The sequence below is a fragment of the Octodon degus genome, unplaced genomic scaffold, assembly GCF_000260255.1.
Source record: "Octodon degus isolate 3935 unplaced genomic scaffold, OctDeg1.0 scaffold00011, whole genome shotgun sequence".
In the NCBI taxonomy this organism is placed as follows: domain Eukaryota; kingdom Metazoa; phylum Chordata; class Mammalia; order Rodentia; family Octodontidae; genus Octodon; species Octodon degus.
The window spans coordinates 27,060,372-27,083,545 of NW_004524587.1; the positions used below are offsets into that span (position 1 = coordinate 27,060,372).

General features: G+C 38.3%; 1 protein-coding gene across 3 annotated transcripts in view; it reads right to left on the reverse strand.

Moving 5' to 3' along the window:
* Positions 1 to 23,174, reverse strand: part of Nup93 (nucleoporin 93) — a 139,229-nt gene that overhangs the window by 100,204 nt on the left and 15,851 nt on the right. For all 3 annotated transcript variants that reach the window (XM_004625968.2, XM_023709314.1, XM_023709315.1), the window contains exons 2-3: positions 19,712 to 19,904; positions 1,678 to 1,795 (exon numbers count right to left, since the gene is read on the reverse strand). In XM_004625968.2, the coding sequence (XP_004626025.1) occupies positions 1,678 to 1,795; positions 19,712 to 19,890 (297 nt within the window). In that variant the 5' untranslated portion in view covers positions 19,891 to 19,904. The remainder of the gene's footprint in view (positions 1 to 1,677; positions 1,796 to 19,711; positions 19,905 to 23,174) is intronic.

Below are 23,174 nucleotides of genomic sequence, written 5' to 3' on the forward strand. Positions count from 1 at the left end.
TCAATAAAAAAAAAATATTCTGCTCATAAAAAAAAAATCAACCAACCAAACAACATTTCAGCCAGTGCCACTATATATATATATATTTCTTTCAAACATACATATATGTATCTTTCAAATTATTTAAGCTGTGTCTTACTCCATCTCATCTGTTGTGAGTACTTATTTACAGAGCTTCAAGCAGTTGTGCTGGGTAGAACAGAAGTAGCTAAAAATGCTTAAGCATATATCTTATTTTAAAATTACACAGAAAAGAGAAGACATCTATAATCTGATAAGGAAATATGACTCAGAAGGATATCAATAACTACAAAAATTATGAACATTTACAGTCATTCAACTCAAATTAGGCTTCCAAATAAACTCAGCAAGTCCAGAAATGGTTCTTGGTAAGGGTAGTAGGGTAGAGCATTAACTCAAACTGAGGTCAAAGAACAATACAATTATTGCTCATTTCTATTAGGACTTGCCGCCACAGAACCTGGCTCCTGTTCATTCAGAAGTAAATCAAATCAGGCAGAGTGGTGCTGTTTTCGTTTGTGTGTATTTGTCCCCCCCAAAGCCTCATGCAGTCATTGAGGTGCAGTTCTACATTTTGTGATTAATTCATAATCCAAGGGATTATGGGTGTGAGTGCTGCTGGGATTATAGGTGTGAGTACTACACCCAGCCTGGGGCAGATAGCCTGAATGCAATTTAAGGGAGACAGACTTGCTGTCTGTAGCCATTGTTGCTGTTAATCCTCCCTTTTGCTCTCTGCTCTTTGCTGCCACCATGAAAGGTTGCTCTCTGCTATGTGCCAGTCTGCCGTGGAGCCAGCCAAGTATGGACTGAAACCTCCATTAACTGTATGCTAAATGAATCTTTCTTTCCTTCATTCTGGGTGCCAGGTATTTGTCCCAGCAACAAGAGAATAACCAAGACAGGCGCACACCTATAATCCTGACTACTTGGGAAGTTAACATAGGAGAATCACTTTAGCTCTGGAGTTTAAAGTTTAAGATCAGTCTGGGCAGCACAGCAAAAGTACTGCTTCACTCTCCCTTCACTCCACCACAAATAGTGTTCCAATTCCTGCAAACTAAATTGATCACAAAGTTTTTCCTTAACAATTTTACATCAGTTTCTGATTAGATTAAAAGAGCCATTAACAGTGGGTGGCATGTTTGGGTAAATGAGACTACAGTGCTTTATTAGGCTATTTCATTTCCTGGTGCCACTAATGCAGCCAAATATTTCCTGGAAATCACAGAATTGGGTTCAGTAAACAGTGCTCAAAGTTTTCCCCAGCTCTTTGCCAATGAATCAAGCAAGATATGTGAAAGATGAATAGTAAAATTACATGCAATCTAATAAAGAAAGCAAGAGCAACTTACAACTAATGTCTCTGTGCTTGGATTAAACCCAAGGAAATAAGAGAAATCTGTTCTCATAATTAAGATTATCTAAAGAGGGCAGAATGCAATCACTTTCTTAAGCTCAGGCACAGAGAGCACTGTCAAAACAATCCCGTATTCCCCATTCTACTTCCAAAGTTGTCTCCTACTCTTTTAATATCTGGGGAAGAAGAAAATGAACAAAGAAAATCAGAATTCCTAAGTCAGTTGTGAACAAAGGGCCAGAGCCTCCAGCCTGGGTTACATGCTCAAGGTTCCACGTGCACTGGGCAGCCCTTACCTGAATGTCTGTGTCCTTTACAGGCTCAAGAGGCTCAAAGGTGGTTGCTGCGCTCAGACTCTCCAATCGCTGGGAGATGTGGGATATGTCAAGTCCACGAGACCCAAGGAGAACTGACCTACATGGGGGCAGGGCAGGAGACAAAGGAAAAAGCAGGAGTAGGACATCTAATATGCTTCATAAAAACACAGTATTTTTTATTGAAAGATTCCTACTGTCCAGATAATTTTATATTTTCCTTTAAAGATCTAGTACCTAGTTTAAAAGACACAACATTGTATCTGGCAGAAAGAGATAACTGAGTTCTGATCACACCTGAATTAGAAAGAAAGCCTCAGGGCTGGCCATATAGTTCAGCTGATTAAAGGGCCTGCAAGCAGGCACAGGGGCCAGGGGTTCGATCCCCAGGCCTGCCACCCAGGCCTGTTGTGCCAGCCCCACCCTAGGGGTGCACTGAAATAGTAACTGAGACTGGGCATGGTGGTGTGCACAACCACCCAAGAGCCTCCCCGCTCTTGAGAGGCTGTAAACAGGCAGATCACCACAAGTCCGATCTAGTATTGAGACCCTGAACACCCTGTTGACCCTTCACTAAATTAAAAAAAAAAAAAAACAAAACAAGCAAGCCAGCCAGCCAGCTTCATCTGAAGTGGAAATGATAAGAGGACCAAAGTCTGGGCTGCCCAAATATTTCAAAGAATCCTAGGAGGCAGATGCAATTATTCAGCTTCATTTTACATATGAGGGAACTAAGTGCAAAGAGCTTAAACATTCTGCAAAGTCAGAGAACCAGGAAGTGGGAAAGACAGGCCATCTAGCTCTAGAACACACTTTATGGGGACAGCAATACTGAGTATTGAATCCACAGCTTCACACATGCTAGACCAATGCTGAGCTTGATCCCTAGCTTTCTTCCTGCTTTTCTTATTTTGAGAAAGGGTCATGCTAAGTTGCCCAGGCTGGTCTTAAATTTGCAATCCTAAACCTTCCTAGAACCCAAACAACACCATCTTACTATACGTATAGCCTCTGAAAAGACAGACACAGTGAACCACACATTTTAATAGCTTTAGGAGTAAGCTGGGCCATACCTCATTCATTGGTTGAGGGAACTAAAAGTCCTGGGCTGTCAACGATTTATTTAAGAGCAGTAAAACCAGAATCCAAGTTCTCCATGGCTTCTCTTCAAAAGTCAAATACTATGCCAGTACATCTTTAAGTTCTATCTCTGCTGCCCACCCCAACAATATAGAAAACTGTCACCTGACCAGTAAATGTTTTTGAACATTTACAACCACCTTTATTTCTGCACATCCAGGCAATACAGCAATGAATGAGTTTTATTTTTTATTTTTTTTTAAATTTTTATTTGTGTGTGTGTGTGTGTGTGTGTGTGTGTGTGTGTGGCCAGCTCAGCCCATCAGGGGGCGGGGCTGGCTGGCATGTGGTGCTGGGGGATTGAACCGCGGTCCCTGTGCTTTGCTAAACTTGTTCTAAGTAGGTGCTTTTAGACCACTGAGCCGTCTCACCAGCCCCAATGAATGAGTTTTAAAACAACAACAACTGATTCTCCCTAATAATCAGAATACTCCCAGGAAGAAACTTAAGAGAAACAGACTAGTATTTTAGATAATTGTTTGGGGGGCCAGGGAGATGGCTCAGTGGAATAAGTGTTTTCCTGGCAAGCGCAAGGGCCTGAGTTCAATCCTGGGTTCTGCCACAAAAAAAAAAAAAAAAAAAAAAAAGATAGTTGTTTGGGATTACCATTTAGTGCCAAAATACCTTGTTCATAAAATATGTACTCACTTTGAGTAACTGAGAAGCTGCAAGACTTAGCAGTATATATACTGCCTAGCACATGCAAGGTCCTGAGTTCAATCCCCAGTACCAGAAACAACAAACAAAAAGTATATATAACACCTACAAGATATTACCTGAGATTTTTTTCCATTTTGAACTCACAGACATTTAAGAGAAAGGACTTCCCATATTTGTTCTATTTTAATAAATACAGCAACAGATTCTGTTTACCCAGAGCTCCTCTTTGTAGATATTTTTTAGGTCAACTATGATGCTATCCCAGCTACCATACCAGATCGACAATCTTGTTTCTCCTATCAATTGTTATTAGTCACCCTTCTAATATAATGGATCTCAACTCTGACTGCACATTTGAATCACCTATGCAACTTCTCTTCCAATGATTCTGATTACTCCTGAGTGAAGCCCTGGAGCACAGATATTACTGTAATGCCTTCCTTCTTTTGTAACAGCTTCACTAAGATATTAACTCAATACCTACAATTCATCATTTAAAGTCTACAATTCAGCGATATGAGCATATTTACAGTTACACAGCCATCACCAATTTTAGAATGTTTTTGTCACCTCCCCCAAAGAAACTCCTATCCTTAAGTACTATCAATGCCCCCAGACCTCTCCTTGCCTGTCACTAGTATCTGTTTCTACAGATTCTAGATAATGTATATAAATACAGTAATTTATATAGGACTCACTTTATCTTGGTCTTAACCATGCATCAGAAAAGTATAAAAACGAGGTATATAAAGTAAAGCCATATTAATATGCTGAGCTGTAAAAGGCTCTAGTCAACAACTTCTGTGGATAACCCACTACTATTGCGGACTACTGGACTGTGTTGGATTGTTTTGCTGAATTTAAGCACCTATAATATTTAGATGCCAATAGAATATCCATCTTTGACAGGACTGAACTGGAGAGGGGGATACAAAGGAAGGACCATTTTGTATTTGTATATACAGAATAGTTAGGATAGATGTATGACTGCTTTCGCTTGGTTCAGTGAGAGGAAGGATTTGTAGCAGCAGTGTTTGGACGGGATGTCCTGGTTGCTTCTTGTGCTGTGGATGACCGCTGAGAAGATAACAATGTGCAATGTATTAATTATTGAAAATGTCCTATTAATCAGCTTGGAAAGTGTCTCATTGATATTTGTTTCTCAATAAAATAAAAAATAAATACAGTAATTTAATACACAGTGTTTGGTATCTTCTACTTAGCACAATGTTTCCAGGTTCATTCATACCGGATCATGCTTTAGTACTTCATTCCTTTTTTTCCCTTCATTCTTTTTTTATTGCCAAATAGCATTCTATGGTACATACATATCCTGTTTTATATGTCCATTCATAGTTGATGGAAATTTGGTTTGTTTCCATTTTTCTACTATTATGAAAAATGCTATGTACATTTATGCACGAGTTTTTGTGTGATTTATGGCTTCATTTCTCTTGGATATGTACTTAGAAGTACAACTGCTTGGTCAAATAGCAACTCTGTTTAATCTTTTAAGGAACTGCCAGGCTATTAACCAAAGCAGCCACACCATTTTACATTCCTACCAGCAACATACAATGGTTCTGTTTTTTTCCCTATCCTTGCCAACACCTTCTATTGTATGACTTTTTGACTGTATGTATCCCTCTAGCCTCCCCTCTATTCGGCTGTTAAAGAAAAAACAGACTTAAGAAAAAAATAGTAAACCTCTTGTAGCCACTACCCAGGTTCAATAATTCCCATGTCATAGTCAATCCTGTTTTTATATATTTTCTTCTATCACTCAAATTATTTTGAAATAGTATTTCTCAATTATTTCATAATTTTTTAAATCCAAATGAGGTCCCAACTTATGCATGACAGATATACTTCTCTCAACCTTTATCTACAGACTACACCTCCAACTCATTTTTTCTCCTCATAATTTTTTTTGGTGAAGAGTCTGGATTCTTCACAAAAGATTCTGTAGTGTTATTCAAATTTAAACAGGCTCAGGAATCTAACTGGGAAACTTGTTAAAATGCAGATTTTGATTCAATATGACTAGGATGGAGCCTGAAGCTCTCCATTTCTAAGTTTGCAGAAGATGCTGATGTTATTCATACACAGACTACACTCAGAGTAGCTGAACTTGTTCCTCTGTCCTCTGTATTTCCTACAAATTCAATTTTCTGAAGTTCTGAAGTTTTGATCAAATTCAGATGCCATTATTTTCGTGGCGAAATTACTTCACACTTTCATCATGAGTTCTGTGTGCCTGGTTATCTCTACTTGCAATGTTTGCAGTCTCTCATGACTAATTCCTAATTGCTTAGGAATTGTAAAATTATGATATTCTATCTCTATTTACGAGAATACTTCAATTCAGAGAAACTCTTCATTTATCAACTACGTGATTACCCTGAATAATGAGTTGGCTTTCTGGCACCCTCCAAAGGGGACTGGAAAGGTTGTTTCCGTATCATTATGAACTCATAATGTATTTCAATCCAATTCAAGTACTATATTGATATTTAAATCATTTCCTCTCTAGTCAGTTGGAACCTCTTCAAACTGTTTCTGAGGTATCTGTTCCTTCTGGTCTGTAGTACTGAGTTCTAAACCCAAGGTCTCATGCACACTCAACCATTGAGCTATCCCCACAGACCCTGACGGTTTTTGAGTTCATCTGAAATGACTAAAGTAGGCTTTAATAATTTATTTCTCTGCTGCTTCATATGACAGAATATTTCATATTCATCTGACAAACTCCTGCCTGAGACCTGGAAATGGCCCACTCTCCAAAGTGCCTGAGTTGCTTTTATTAAGTAATGGACTTCAGAGAGAATTGCCTGGGCGACAACAACTGCCACTCCGTTTCTGTGCCTTTCCAACAGCCAAGGCTAGAAATAAAGCTTTTTAGTCTTCTCTTCATTTTCGTAGGACAGATCACATCGAAAATTACACTGATAAATCTGATTCAACATTAACAACAGAGGGCTTCAGCACTATGGGAGGCTGACGCAGGAGAGTTGTAAACTGTAGCATAGCCTGGGGCAACTTAATGAGACCCCATCTCAAATAGTAAATAAAAAGGGCTGGGGATATAGCTCAGTATGATGATACTGGGTTCAATCCCTATTAAACAAACACCAAAAAATTCCACAGGGTTTCAGGTTAACTTCATAGATTTTTTTATTTTATTTATTTATTTATTTTGGTGCCAGGGATTGAAGTGAGGATTTTGTGCTTGCCAGGCAGGCACTTATGCTGCTGAGTTATCTCCCCAACCCTAACTTCATAGATTTTCTATCTGCACATATACATCCTTTCCCAAACATCTCATCACAATAATTACTAATGCCTTTTATCCTACACTATACACAATATACGAATAGTGGTACAACCCTTCAACAATAATACAATTACTGAAGACAGATTAAAATGTTATTTGAGGGCCGGGGAGATGGCTTAGTGGAATAAGCCCTTCCCTGGCAAGCACAAGGCCCTGAGTTCAATCCCCGGTTCCGCCAAAAAAAAAAAAAAAAAAAAAAAAAAGAACACATTTGGGCCAGGGAGATGGCTCAGTGGAATAAATGTTTCCCTGGCAAGTGCAAGGGCCTGAGTTCAACCCTTGGTTCCACCAAGAAAAAAATGTTATTTGAGAGACTGGGCATGGTAGCGCACGGCTGTAATTCTGACACTTGAGAGGCTGAAAACAGGAAGAATCACTATGAGTCTGATCTATGTAGTGAGAACCTGTAGACCCTGTACTAAATACATTTTAAAAAATAAAGAAATAGAAATAAAAATAAAAATAAAATAAAATGTTAATTGGGGGCTGGGGATATGGCTCAGCAGCTTAAGTACCTGCCTGGCAAGCACAAAGTCCTAAGTTTGATCCCTAGTACCACAAAAAATAAATAAATAAAATAAAATAACATGTTATTTAATAAATAAATAAAATATACTGTTCCTTCCTGTGCAGTTATGTCACCAACTGAATATGTATCTCTATTCATTTGTTTTAATTCCAATTTTTAAGAATTAATTTTGTTTTCAAATAAGAGTCCCAAAGTGTCATACTGCAGTACCAGGGATCAAACTCAGGGCCCTGTACTTGCAAGGCAGGCACTTAGGCCGCTGAGCTATCGCCACAGCCAGTCAAATCTATTTTTAAAGGCCCTCGTTTTCTTCACCTATTCCTTCTGTTTCTCACAAGTAACCTTTTGTTTGTTTACCTTCTACACTAATAATGCCTTTTTATTTTCCACAGCTGTTGCTTTGCCCATGGGGATTGCTCTTTCCAGGGCAGCTAATTCCTAGAGATATCAAATGATTCTGCAGCAATTCCATCTTTCATATGCAAACCAATCAATTCAGAGACCATATCGCACTACCTCCTTTATTACATTCTCATAGGATTTTCACACTCTGGGCTACTATTCCTATTCTAAAAATCCCCAAATCAGGTACCAGACAACTAGACACAGCTCCACCTGAGAAACCTCTAAAGAGCAAATCCTAAACACCTTTAGGTTGCCTTGTCTTCCTGAAGAAATCACAATGAGGCTCCAGCTCTCATTTTTCCCTCACTCCCTCTGTTCCTGACTGGTATGTGTTATGACCCCAGGAAACACAATCTCATGTACCTGTAATTCCAAATGTTAAAATCCCAGAATAAAAATCCCTTAAATCTAAACTCCCAAAAGAACCAAAATTCTGAAAACACAATTCTAGAAAAAACAATTTTAAAAATTGCTTTAAACATTTATTTGCATTTTTAGAGGACTTATTTGAAAAACATGATGTTATACAAAGAAGGAAATGTCAACATGTTTTTGAAGCATAAATGTATTAATATACTAATATTAGTATAGTATATTAATACTAATATTAGTATACTAATATTAGTATACTAATATCCTAAGCCTATACTAATATACTAATACATCCTAAGCCTATACTAATATACTAATGACATACCAATGACAATGTCACATGAGTGTAACTGTTATGAACAAACAAAACCATAATCAGAAAGAAACAGATCAAGAAGCAAAATGTATCAAAGCATATTTTTGCTGGGTGTGGTAGTGCATGCCTATAATCCCAACACTCAGAAGGCGGAGGCAGAAAGATCACAAGGAGTTCAAGGTCAACATGAACTACACAGCAAGAGGCTGGTCTCAAAAAACTGAAAGAATTCAGGAGCACTGTGCCAGACCCAAAACTGGGCATGGTGGCACATGCCTATAATCCCTGCACTGGGGATGCTGAGATAGGAGGATCACTACTAGTCCAAGCTGTGTAGTGAGACCCTGTGCCAAATAAATAAATAACATTTTTTAAAAAAAGAGTATACAGCCATACTACCCTAAATGCACATGATCTCACCTGATCTCAAAAAAGAAAAAGGTTTATTATGATAATAGGTAATTATGTACACGCAGATTTTCAACAGTCATCTAAAATACCATGAAGAACATCCTAAGCCTATTGAGAAAGCTGATCAAAACCTGCAATTGGGAGAATAAGTGCTTGTCTTATTCTCTTGTCAATCCCAGGACCACCAAAGAACAAAACCAAAAAAAAAAAAAACCCTGCAATTGGGGTTGAGAATATAGCAATATAGCACAGTGGCAAAGAACTAGGCCCTGAGTTTAATCTCCAGTGCAAACAAAAAAGAAAAAAGAGAGAGAAAGAAAGTCAAAAAACATTTTAATTCTATCCTTCACAAATGCAGACATACAAAATGAACATCCTTTACTGAGGAAGTTTTCAGGTTTTTATTTATGTGTACAATGCTTACACACAGTGAACAATATGATAATGTATTTGATGTGAAGTCAAATTTGAAAAAGAAAAAAAAAAAAAGAGAGAGAGAACCAAATGAGAATTCTCTGAAAGTCCTTACATAAATTATACCTCTCATATTGGGAAAGACGTGAAAATACATATCCTAGTAAACTGATAAAGTTAAAATACTAGATTAGGGAGCTAAAAGAAAAAAAGTAACTAAACTAAAAAGCTAAACACGAAAATGTATATTGCACGGATAGGCTATGGAGAATTACACAGAGATAGTAGTCTATTAGCAGCTGGCCAATTTCCTTGATCACTTTATTTTGAAGTCTTGCACTGTGACAGATACCAGAAGCTGCTCTTTTTCTTTCAGGGCATGGTTCTCCTTAAAGAATTCATTTGCATTCATTTTCTGCATGGTGCTCTTTGAAATTCTTCTGTGATCTGATATACAATGACACTAGCACTCCCTAGTATGTCTTCCCATGCTCCATGCTATGCTCCTAAACGGTTTTCGGTATGCAGAAATGAACGTACTCTTTACACACTCATGTACAGACCACAATTTTGGCAGCAACACCACCTAATGAATGGCAGGCAATATACTGCAAATATTCTTTTATCCTACCATGCACATAATTATTTTCAAAGTAATCAGTAACTGCTAACTTCTTCAGCAGATATGGCTTTAATTTATTAAAAACTCCTGGAATTTCATCATCTAGAAGTAATGCCAATTATTATACAAATAATGCATTTTTAAACTGACTTTTTTTGCTGGTGTGGTGGTGCACACCTGTAATCCCAGCACTTCCTAGGCTGAAGCAGGAGCATTGTCATGAATTTAAGGCCAGCCTGGGCTACACAGTGAATTAAAGGCCAACCTGAACTACTCAATGAGACCCTGTCTCAAAAATAAATAAATAAATAAACTGATGTTTTTACTGTTGTTGTATCACATAGGCAATCTTTTCTCTAAAAGTTTGTTTTCCATCCTTTATGTAGACTCCTTCCCCATAGGTATTGTAGTTTTCAGGATTTTGACCTTTAAAATTTCACAAAGATTATAGCATTCTGGGTTGGGCCTCTCAATATCATAATCAGCACCACTCCTGATCAATCCGAGGCCTTTCCCACCTAGCACTGTGTGGTGTGCTGTGCCACCTGTTTCTATGGCTTTGTTAGTAAAACCCCTACTGCTTCATGATAGTCTGTGTGTCTTACTATAATTGATCAAAAACAAATCCTGACACCAATATTCTCATATTGATTATTTGGAGATATATGTGCATATCTTATTAAATAATTTAGTTGAAGTAAAAAATAAAATAAAATAAAAACAAATCCTGGGTACTTTAAATACATATTTTTTAGTCAGCAAATATATATATATACATACATATATATACATATACATATATATACATATATATATGTATTATCTGTTTTCCAAAGCTCAAGATATAATTCACATACTATATAATTCATCATTTAAAGTGTGTATGTCAATGTTTTAGTATAATTGTAGTTATTCAACCATTACTACAATAATCCTAAAACATTTTTTATCACTCCCCAAAAGAAAACTACCCATCAGTAATTACTTCCACCAACTCACTCACCCAAATCCTGGACACTACTATCTACCCTCAATCTCTCTAGATCTGCCTATTATGGACACAGCTCATAAATACAATTATATTATTATGTATTATAATATTATATAATTTTGTGTGGACAATTTCTCCTATCTGAGGTACAAGCCTAGAAATGGAATTGCTAGATCATAGAGTAACTCTTTATTCCTTCGAGAACCTGGTAAAGATCTTCCAAAAGAGCTGAATTTCCAGCAACAATGTATGTTATGGTTGGCATCCAAAATGCCCAAGAAGCTCACTATATAGAAAACTCACTATATAGAAAGCCAGCTGATGGGGCTTTGGGGAAGGACTGGAACACAATGGCTCAGATTTCATCATGTGGATTAAATGGTTAATGTGCATTACAATAAGGTGCAGCCTAAAAGAGTCAGGTCATGAAGAGGAGTGTCTGTTTAAGATATATTTTGTCCCTTTCACTCTGGCTCTTGCTATTTCCACTTGTCACAAGGCAAGCAGCCTTCCTCTGCCACGATCTTTCTGTCTTCTTGCCTCAGGTCTAGAAACAGTGGAGCCAAAAGACCACAGAATGAAACCTCTGAAATAGTATGAAAAAAAAATCTTTTATTCCTTTCGGTTGACTTTTTGCAGGTGTTTTGTCACCACAGCAGAAAGTGGGCTAGCAGAGTGTATGAAGGTTTCCATTTATTCCATATCCTTATCAACATTTATTATATATTGTTCAGAGCGCAGCTATCCTGGCAGGTGTGCAGTAATGCCTTCACTGTGCTGCTCACTTGCAGTTTCCTCGTGGCGAATGATAGTCAGCATTTCTCACTTGCTTATTAGACAAAGAGTGTTTTCTCATTTTTCAGTTACACTGCATTTTTCCTATTAAATTTTAAGAACTGGATTTTTAAAAAACATGTTCTAAACACAATCTCCTTAGCAGATATATAATTTATTTTTTTTTCCCCCATTCTGTGGGATTTTGTTGATAGTGGTACTGGGTTTTGGGGTGGGGTTTTGGTTTTGGTTTTGGGGACAAAGGATCTTGCTATGTGGCACAGACTGACTTTAATTCATTATACAGCCTAGGCTGGCCTTGACATTGGGATCCTCCTACCTCAGCTCCAAAGCACTAAGATCAAGCAGCACCATAGCAGCATGCTATTTTGCTTTTCTTGATAGGATAAAAGAGTTTTGGAAGTTGAAAGGAGTTTTTTTTTGTTTGTTTTGGTTTTGTTTGGGAGGTGGGGGAGTGTTTGGTTTTATTTTTGCAGCTCTGGAAACTGAACTCCTCAAGGTTACTACATCTGCTAGTTAGTTCATCTGCTAGGTTACATGGTAGACTAGGCAAGTGCTTTATCACTGAACAAATCCACAGCCCCATTGGTGGGCTGGTTGGTTGGTTGGTTGGTTAGCTGGTTTGAAAAGAGTCTCACTAAATTAGCCAGGCAGCCTTTAAGCTCATGCTCCCCCTGCTTCAGCCTCTAAGTAGCATGTGTGCAAGCCCAGCTCTCAGACATTTTTAATTCTGATTAAGTTCAACTATTCTCCTTTTCTTCTGTCATTTGTGCTAACGGTACTATATCTACAAAAGTTCTACCAAAGCAAAGACCAGGAAGATTTATGTCCATATTTTCTTAAGAATTTTACAGTTTTAGCTATAAAACAAAACACATTACAGTGTGATGATGCACACCTGTAATCTCTACTCAGGAGGCTGAGTCAAGAGGACTGTTGTGAGTTTGAGGCCAGCCTGGGCTACAATGTATAATGAAACCTTGTCTCAAAAAGACACCCCTCAGGGGGCCTGCCCCTTAGCTCAGTTCTTTAAGTGGCTGCTTCAACAAAGCAGTCAGGCTCAGGTTGCTGCGGTTAGATTCCCCACAACTCAAGCCAGCCAAACTGGGAAGGAAGGCATTCCGAGTTCAAAAAAAAAAAAAAAAAGACGCCCCTCAGGCTGGGGATATAGCTCAAGGGCATTAAGTGCCTGCCTGGCCAGCACCAAGGTCCAGAGTTCAAACCCAAGGACTTAAACCCCCTCCCCCAAAGGAAATAATTTTATAGTTTTAACTCACATTTAGGCCTGTAATCCACTTGAATTTAACTTAAGTGTATGGTAAGAAGTAGGTGTCCAGCTTTATTCTTTTACATGTAGATATTCAGCATCATCTGTTCAAAAAAATTATTCTTGGACAGGGGAGATAGCTCAGCAGTCTAAACGCCCGCCTGGCAAGAGCAAGTACCCAAGTCTGATCCCTGGTACCACATGCTATGCTGGCTCCAGAACCCTGGGCATACTGTGCTGGCCCTGAAACCAGGTATGGTGGTGTACATATGTAATCCCAGTACTGGGGAGGCTGAGATAGGATCACTATGAGTCCAGGCTGCATAGTGAGACCATGTACCAAATAAACATATCAATAATTTTAAAACAACAACAAAAACTATTCTTAGACCCATTCGGGACCCATCCTGTCTCTCAGGAGTGATTCCTATTTCCTATGTCTTTTCTCCAATATATTTTCCTACTCTTAAAAAGAAAATAAAAAGCTATTCTTTCCCCCACTGACTGGTCCTGGTACCCTTGTTAAAAATCAGTTACACAAGGACACATGGATTTATTTATGGATTCAAAATTATATTCCATCAATCTGTATGCCTAACCTTGCACCAATATCACACAAATTTGATTACTGTGACATTCTAGTAACTTCAGAATTAGAAGTATGAGATTTTTACCTTCCCTTTGCCATCTAAAGATCACTTTGGCTATTTTAGATCCCCTGCATTTGAGTCAACTTCTGCAAAAAGTTCTGCAATTTCTACCAAAAAGGAGAGTTATGACCAATTTGGGGAATATTAACACTTTATTATTTAAGTGTTCTGATGTACAAACACAGGATGTCTTTTATCTGCTTTAAAAAAAAATAGTAATAGTAAAGAAAAGTAAGTGTGTTTTTGTTTGTCAAGTACAAGTTAGTATAGCCTTTATGGAGAATAATTTCTGAGCATTACCAAATTTTCAAATATGAATTCCATTTCACGTAGCAATTCTGCTTCTAAGGATGTCAAAAGAATTATTTTAATTATGGCATTATTTATTATTAGAAGACTATTTTTATAAAACGATTCTGAGCCTAAGATGCTTATGTCCAATCATTGAGATTTTCAAAAATTCTTAACTATGGGTTCATTTTTGTGCATTCAGCTCTCCAGATGTGGAAGAGATTTGTCTCTCATATGTCCCAATAGAATTAAATAAATTTTAAAATTAAAAAAAATAAAAGTAAAAATAAAATAATTAAGATTATATATTGTTCTCCTCCTTGCACTTTACTTGATAGTATGCCCAAGAAGGTCAGGGAGATAGCTCAGTGACACGGTGCCTGCCTGGCAATCACAAGATCCTGAGTTTGATTCCCAATATATTAAAACAAAACAAGACAAGACAAAAAAGTATGCCCTAGAATTACTTCTCATCTAAAGTGAGCCTGGGGAGAGTCACAAGGAGAGAAAAAACATTTTCTCAAGCTTTCACAGAGAGCAAATTGGTCAAGCAATGGCCGTGACTCATCCTCATGTCAGACACTGACAAAAGGATGTACAAAAGGCGGTACAGGGCTACAGGATAAATCCTGAGAGTACTTGGCTGACCTTATCAGATACAAAAGTTACATTTCTTGGTATATAGGTCTTGCTATATCTTGGTCTTAACCATCCAGCAGAAAAGTATAAAAATCGAGGTATATAAAGTAAATCCATATTAATACGATGAGCTGTAAAAGGCTTAAGTCAGTAACTTCTAAGGATAACCCACTAATATTACAGACTGCTAGACAGTGTTAGATTGTTTAGTTGAATTCAAACACCTATCGTATTTAGATGCCAATAGAATATTCACCTCTGACAGGACAAAAAAAAAATTTAAAAAAAATTAAAATTTAAAAAAAAGATACAAAGGAAAGATCATTTTGTATTTATATATACAAAATAGTTAGGATAAATTTACAGCTAATTTCGCTTAACTCAATGAGAAGAAAGAGGTGTACTAAGTGTTTGAACAGAATATCCTGTCTGCTTCTTGTACTATGGATAACCACTAAGAAGATAACAATGTACAGTGTATTAACTATCAAAACTGTTCTATTAATCAGCTGTGAAAAAAAGAATAGAATCACTTCTCAGTGGTATATATGGTTATTTCTTGATACTACCTAAAAAGTACTCCACAATAAGATGTGTAACATTTATTCAACTAGTGCCCCACTAAATAAGAATGTGAGTTATTTCTGCTATTACAAATATTATTGTAATAATTTTTTTTTGGGGGGGAGCTGCGTAGGCCCACCTTAAGGGCAGATCTGGTGTGGCATGTGCTGCTGGGGATCAGACTGCAGTCCCCTATGCCTCACTGAGTTTGCCTAAGCAGGCACTTTAAGATAAATGGGTTGGGGAGATGGCTCAGTGGACTAAGTGCTTCCCTGGCAAGCGCAAGGGCCTGAGTTCAATCCCCTGTTCTGAAAAAAAAAAAAAAAAAGACAACTAAGCTATCCCGCCAGCCCCATAATAAAGATCTTTGTGAACAAGAGTTTTCATATTTTCGCCAGTATACCTTTGGGATAGATCTGTGGAAATAGAAGTGCTGGGGCAGTTTTGATAGTTATCGCAAATTCTGCCCCATGGTGTTATATTTCCATCAGTGATATATGACACTGCATCCAGGGCCCAAATGATTTGAATATGTACCAGAATTTAAATTTAAAAATCAGCTACCAGAATTATTAGAGAATGGTCCTCTAAGAGGGTGGTGCCTGAAGTAAATGGTTTATATTTCATGTATGCAGAAACCCTGATGGGGGAAGGTAGAGAGTGAAGGAAGACTAATGAAGTTAGGGAATCTAGGAAAGGAACAGTTTCACAAGCAAAGGCTGTACCAAAAACATTCAGTTTCTAAGGATGGAAAAGCCTAAAGGCTCCTTGCCTTATACCTACCCCAATTCCTACAACTAGGCAGCCCTACCATGAGTAGAAAGTCACAGAAGTTAGAGTCAAACATTCCAGGCTCAGAGGAGTAAGAGTACAAAGGCTAATCCCAGTGCACACAAAGTTCATAAAAAATGTCAAAGAGCCACAGTTCAAGTCTCACCTGTATTTAATTCATTGAAAATTTTAGATATTACTACTTCTTTGAGCTCCAGTCTTTTCCCATTAAATGTAAAAAACAACCATTGCCTCTCCCCACTCCATGGATTTGAAGACCTAATAGGAAAATGACTTGACAATTCTCTGGGAACTAAAAAGTGCCATATGGCAAGTTCTTAGTCTTATTAACCAAGCTGAGTTTGTCTTCTGGATGCCCACCCGCTATCTGACCTTCCTCATTTATAAAACAAAGCTTACATTTATTTCACAAGGTTAGTTTCGAAGGAAATTATATATGTATGTAATAATACTTATATGTAATAACATACATATATGTTAAGTACATGTGCCTAACAAATATTAAGTGCCTTAAAAGGTAGCTGAGTAGTATTAAGACAAGTCAAGTTTCAATTTGCCTTGTAATTTTGGTCAAATATTTTTATGTGCTTTGCACAATTATGGAAAAAACTACAAGAACAAGGAAATTAAACATAAGTTACTACCTTGGAGAATAAAGTCAAGGAGACAGAGTAACTGCTGGATTTTTCTTTGTACACCTCTAGGTTGTCCATTTTGAATGGAAAATTCCATCAAGCCACCTTGGTGGAAATGTGGGAAATGCAACTGATGGCAGGCGCTCAGAGTCCTTCACAGATACTGACAATACTCTGTATATTCACTATGCAACACATCATGGGTATGTACTCAGTTTATTTTTATAGCATAAATCAGTAAACTTTCTGTAGAAGATAGTAAATATTTCAGACTTTGTAAGTCATATAATCTCTGTTGTAACTAAACTCTGCTATTGGAGCATAAAAGCAGCACAGACAATAAACAAGTATGGCTGTGTTCCAATAAAACTTTAAAAGGTAGCAGACTGGATGTGGCTCAGGGGCCATAGTTATAAATCCCTGACTTATACCTTTGTATGTTATGCATACTCTTTTCTGTGTGAAAAACTTGAACAATTTTAAAAAGGCAAATACACATATGCAAAAAATGCTATTAAATCTATTCTTTAAGTGAAAAATCCAACATAGTGTATATAAGCAAATAACTCAGCACAAAAAGTTTAGTCTTAAATCTACAATCTCACATCTTAGGATTTTCTTTCAAAGTTTATGTCATGTAAAAAATTTTCCTACTCGGTTCTCCCTTCTGTCCTCATCCTGTATGTACTAAAATATTCACATCACACTTTTTATCTCTGCCTATCAAGAAAATGGAAAAATACAGTCATTAGCCCTTTGGTTTCTTTTTAAGTACATGCCCCACCCAATACCCTTTCTTTCCATGTTTCAACTTCCTCCTCCCTAAAATAATGAATTTAAGTTAAAAGAGAGGAAGAATGGAAATTTACAAAAAGAGAACATGACTGATAATTGTTACCAAGAAAACATTTTCCCTTTTTGCTCTTAATAGACTGTAAAGCTGATGCAATTATAACTATAGCAACTCAGCTGGTATTACAAGCCCTTCACTCCAACAGCATCCTTGTGCATAAGCTGAGCCTGCAAGCTCAAGATTGGGCGTAACTGCAGGCAGCCAAGCGCTGCAATAAGGAGCCTTCCGGGAGGGCAGTTTGATAGAAATGTCTAAAGGCTGGTTGGATTGCCAGACACAGTAGCTCATGCCTGTAATCTCTGCTATCTAGGAGACTAAAACAGGAGGATTACAAGTCTGAGACCAACCGGGGCAACTTAACCTGACCCTGTCTCAAAAATAAAATTTTAGGGCCAGCCAGATAGCTCAGGGGATTAAAGTGCCTACTTAGGCAGATGCAAGGGCCAAGGTTCCATCGCTCACCCTACCCCTGGCACACACTGAGACAGCGACAGCAACTAAGACTGAGCATGGTGGCGCATGCCTGTAATTTTATTACAGGCACTATGAGTCCTATCTATGAGTCCTATCTGGGTAGTGAGACCCTGTACTATGAGTCCTATCTGTGTAATGAGACCCTGTACTAAATAGATAAATAAGATAAAATTTAAAAGGGCTAGCAATGTAACTCAGTAGCACAGCACTTGCCTGGCATGCACCAGCCCTGGGTTTAAAAAAAAATAAAAAATAGAAAGTAACACTTTACTTAGAGCTACAAGAACTTCTACATCCTGACTCCAAAGAGCAGCCAAAATATTCAGCTTTCAAGTTTAGTTGCACAAAAAGAATGTGGCTTTTATACTGACTCCTGAAACATAAAACAATGTCCTTATATTAATATCAGCACTTAGGTCTTTCTCAAATTAAAGTAATGAAGACTAAAGAGATGACTGAGAGTTTCCTGTTTTTCCTGAATAGGATATCAGTGACTTTCCAGACCCACAAAGGCACAGCAGCAGGTCCTTTGGCCATTCCATCAGAACTACAGGAACCTGTTTTCTGGAGTCAGCCTCACTGGGTCTGAATCTTGGCTTACCACACCAATTATGTAAGGTGGTTTTTACCATCTTGAGAGTTCTGCTTCACAACCATAAGGGTAGAACAGGCCTAATGCTGGCTGTGAAGACTAAGCAAAATCTTACATCAAGTCAACTAGCTCAAAGGTAGTAAGTAATCAGTAAATCACATCCCTTCTGGAAGGCAAAATGGTTCCTCCCACATGACCCCACAAATTTTAAGCTCCTTGGAGGGCAAGGATCATGTCTTATTCATGCTTCTGGCTCCAGATATGGTCCAGCCAAGACTTTAAACACACCTTCATGGAATCTAAAATCCAACAGAGGCTGAGTGGCGGCAGCAGCTGTTGGCAGCCAGCATTTTCTTGAGTCACCCACGTTGCTGTTCTACAATCAGCTAGGAAGTACTGTATTTCAAGGTCATTCAGAGGCAGCCTCTGGGCTGATAATAAGCAGGAAGAATCACTCCTCACTTAGATGGCCTCTTGTCACTGACTACCAACTATTTCTTCCAAGCGCGCTTAAAAACTCTGCTCACTGCTGAGTGCTTTCTGGCTTAGAAGGTACCACTTATCAGTGAGGCCCATATCTACTAAGATATTTATGCGAGCCACTTATGACCCAATACTTGCAAACCCAACTGTCTTCATTACAGGAAAGGTTTATTATTTAACTCACACTTTACAGAGGTTTTAGTCCATAATCAAATGGCTCCAAAGCAGGGTAGCACAACAGAGGGGCAACAGTTTTTCAAGGCAGCATAAGATAGCAAAAGAAACAAAAGCAAAAAGGAGAGAGCAAGCCTCTTTTCCTCTCTTACACAGTAAGCAGGGTATGGGTATAGCACTTACCATTTCCCTGCCCTCCTTCTGCACAGGCTCAGGATGTTTACAAAATGAAGACCATGACATTTAAGTCACTTAAACTTCTAAACTTCTCATATTGACACAATATATCAACCATAGTACCAACAACAACAACAACAACAACAACAAAAATGTGACCAGTTTCTGTATGACAGAGCTCTTTAGTACCCTCCCACCCTGATCATCTCTGCTGTGACACAAGCTTACAGCTTGGTCAAACAGACAGGCCAGAAAACTAGAGTGGTAAGTAGACAAAGCAAGGCCACTGACCTGTTTACAAATCTTCTCTGAGTTCCTGAGAATCTGGCTTGTGACTGTCATTCACAGACTGTATCCAAATTCAAGGCAAGAAAGAAGAGACAGATTCTGCCCCCAAACCACCCAGCACCAAGGCTGCCTCCCCACCAGTACTCACGCCTTGACATCTGCTGTCTCCTGGGAAGTGCGGGTGAGGGTACGGGAACGCAGGCGCTCCCCTGCCTGCTGGATCTCCTGTAAGTTCCGTTCCACATGGGGAAGCTCTGAGATGCCCTCAGTCTCTGCAGCAAGCTGTTCAGCTTGCTGAAGGAGCTCATCAAACCCATCAGTATCCATTGGAGATGCAGCTCCTAGATGTGGGGGAGCAAAAAACAAGAGACCTAGGTCGAGGGACAGATAGGCTTCAAACACTGCCTGATTGATACAAGCTTAATAAACACTAGGACTTTTTGTAAACAGACAAGGAGACAGCTCATCAACAAGCAGGATTTGTTCCTGAACATAGACCAAGAACAGGCCTGACAGAGAAAATGAGTCAGAAACAGACTGCGAAGAAACAGATTTCTGTACATACAGCCCCAAGATTGATTTCACCCACCAGAACAAACGCAGAGATACAATATTAAGCCACAGATCACAATTCTTGCCTCCTTCTATAGATTCAAAGCAGGACATGGAAGTCATTGTGGCAACCTCTGGTTTGCAAGAACAAGCATCCTGCATCTTCTATTTCTCCACTTGTCTTGAAAAACACCACTACCAGAAGGCGCCTTGCAGGATCATGACTCAGATAATTCTCACAATCACTCCAGAGTAACTCCAATCTACAATAAATAGCTCACGCTCATGCCCAGCACACTGTTTCACTTTGACAAAAATGAAACAGAAGAACACGTCTTTAGGGTAACCATATCCCCGTGTTATTCTAATACAACTCGTCCTCACTAATAATCTTTAGGCTTTTTCCCCCCAGTATTGGGGACTGAACCCAGGGCTTTCTGCAGGTGTTCTACTACTGAGCTGCACTCCCCAGCCACCTTGCACAGCATTGCTGACCAAGAGAATGTTTTTACATCAATAGAAGATAAAATGATCACCATTATTAAAAAAAAAAAAAAAACTGACACTGCTACAAGATTAGGAACAAAAATTATTTGATTAAAAAAAGAAAGCTCTTTTTTATTAATTTTATTGAGAAACAAGTAGTAATGAGATAGTTTCAAAACCAATTAGCAGGCCAGTTTCAATAATTAGTACATTGCAAAGAAGATTCTTTAAACAGTAAGTTTTGTTGCTTTTTTTCTTCTTTGTTTTAAACCCATGGCTTCTACTGCACATGTAAAATCCCACTGGTCTAGCATAACAGTTACAACACTAATGTAACATATAATTATATCTCAGTTATGAAGCACAGGTTAATGTTAAAAGGGCACCATTACTGCCATAAATCCACTGCAGCAAGATAAGGACATTTTAAAATGAGCATTAAAGGACATTAACTTTAAAGGCAAGGGCACAAGGATGAAACAAAAATAGCTCAGCTGGAGTAAACAGAAAAACACTATGGTGTTCTTTATGAAGTTCCAAGAAGACTAAGCTTTAATAACAACAACCAAAAAAAAAAAAAAAAAAAATGGACTCTAATTTTTACACTAAAGATTTAGGATATCATTGTAATTTTTTGGACCCAACACAACTGTCTGGCCATCTTTACCTGTAGGCGAATGGGGATGGCAGAACTAGGAAGTAATTTTGCATGGGCCTCCTTCAGTGTACACTGACCCAGAAAAGTGCTACTTTTAAAGTCAGTCAACTCTATCCATCCTCCACTTAAATCTCTTGAACAAACTGAAGCTCTACAAATAGGGCTCCACCTGCCCGTTACCCAGACTTGTTTGCAACCTTGTTGCTACTCCTTCCCTGGGCTCTAGCCACACTGGGATACCCCTGCTGGTACCTAGTGGATTAGGCACATTCCTGCCTAAAGCCTATGGGCTATTTCCTCTATTGGAACGTCCCGCTCACAGATTTGCTCATAGTTGATTCCCTAGTTCTGTTTCAGCAACCTATCACCTTTCCTGTAAGGACAAATCAGAACATGTTATTTAAAAGTGCAACTGACGGCCACCAGCACCTCCCCATCTCCCTTACTGTATCATCTTTGCTAGAATGTAAGCTGCACATGAACAGTGTTTTGGTCACTGATGTACTCCCAAACTCCTGGAATGGGGCCTGGTATAGAGTAGGTACTCATTTACCACCTGAGCTGGAGATGTTTCACTGTTCCATCTGTTGGGAGTCTGTCTGTCCCTCTTGAAGGCTTCCTGCTTTCCTCAACCAAATCAACACCAACTGGCAAGCAGAGACCTCAGCAAAAGCATTCCCTTCTAACTATCAACTGATGCTTAACATTTCTGAGGCTGCAGAGCATAAGGCAGTGACAATGTAAGTAGCATGAATTCAAGTCACATTTGGTCCAGACTACTGCTTTCCCTGTAGAAGAAAAAACCAGTGGTATTTAAAAGAAATGCCCAAGTTTTCAGGTAAACAAAGTACTAAAACAGAACAATAGATAAATATAGAATTTTCTATATAAATTCAAGGAGAAGGGGATATAGCTTAGTGGCACAGTACCTGCCTGGCAAATACAAGGTCCTTAGTTTGATTCCTGGTACAAAAAAAAATCAAGGTAGGAGTACGAAAGAAAATAAGTTTGTTCCATACATGCCTGGGAGAAAAGAGATGTATATAATGCCATATTTGGGGGAAATCAGTTCTGTCATACTTTATAGCTCAGCCCGAGAAAATTAAATTTTTAAAACATTTTATTAAAGTTTCCAAATCCCTATTTTGATGTAGTTATCCTTTCAGTTCATTATAGTTTTCAATTAGAGGTTGATTCATAAATTTAAGGATAATTTTATCCCTTCCACAAAATAAACATCAATTTAACCATAAAATATAAAGATTAATAAGTTGCTATATCAATTTAGATCCAAGATACTAATAAAAACTAATCATGAAAATAACTTCACTGGCTTTATCTAGCAGAAAGAATAAAAACTAAGGTGAGTTTCCAAATCCAAGCTTTGTACTGGAAAAGAATCTCACACCTGGAGAGTATTATAGAGAAGCTAGCCAGAAAGCAGTCATGCTGAGAACACATGGAAGCAGAACATGGAATGGTCAATGCAGCAAAATTGGACCAGGAAGGAAAAGGTCAGCAAGGACAGTAGCAGAGCTAAAGCATCTCCTCAGCAACACCTACATCTCTGTACATGAGCAGGACTCTAGCTGTACCAAACAGTGCTTCAGAGAGCATTGCAGTGTTCCAACGCCCCAAGCAAAAAACTACTGTCCTTGCACCACTTGGCAGAAGTCCTACCGAACTACACAGACTTCCTCAACTACACAGGAAATAGACTTAAAATGGAGGAAAATGTCATTGTTGGGAAAAGGCTGGGTTGGTTATGATTGGAATGCAAGAACAGAAGGAGAATGAAGGAGGCTTCAAAAAGGATGTTTTTGAATTTTAATGCTAGTTATTTTTTTTAATTTTATTTATTTATTTATTTATTAGAGAGAGAGAGAGAGAGAGAGAGAGAGAGAGAGAGAGTGTG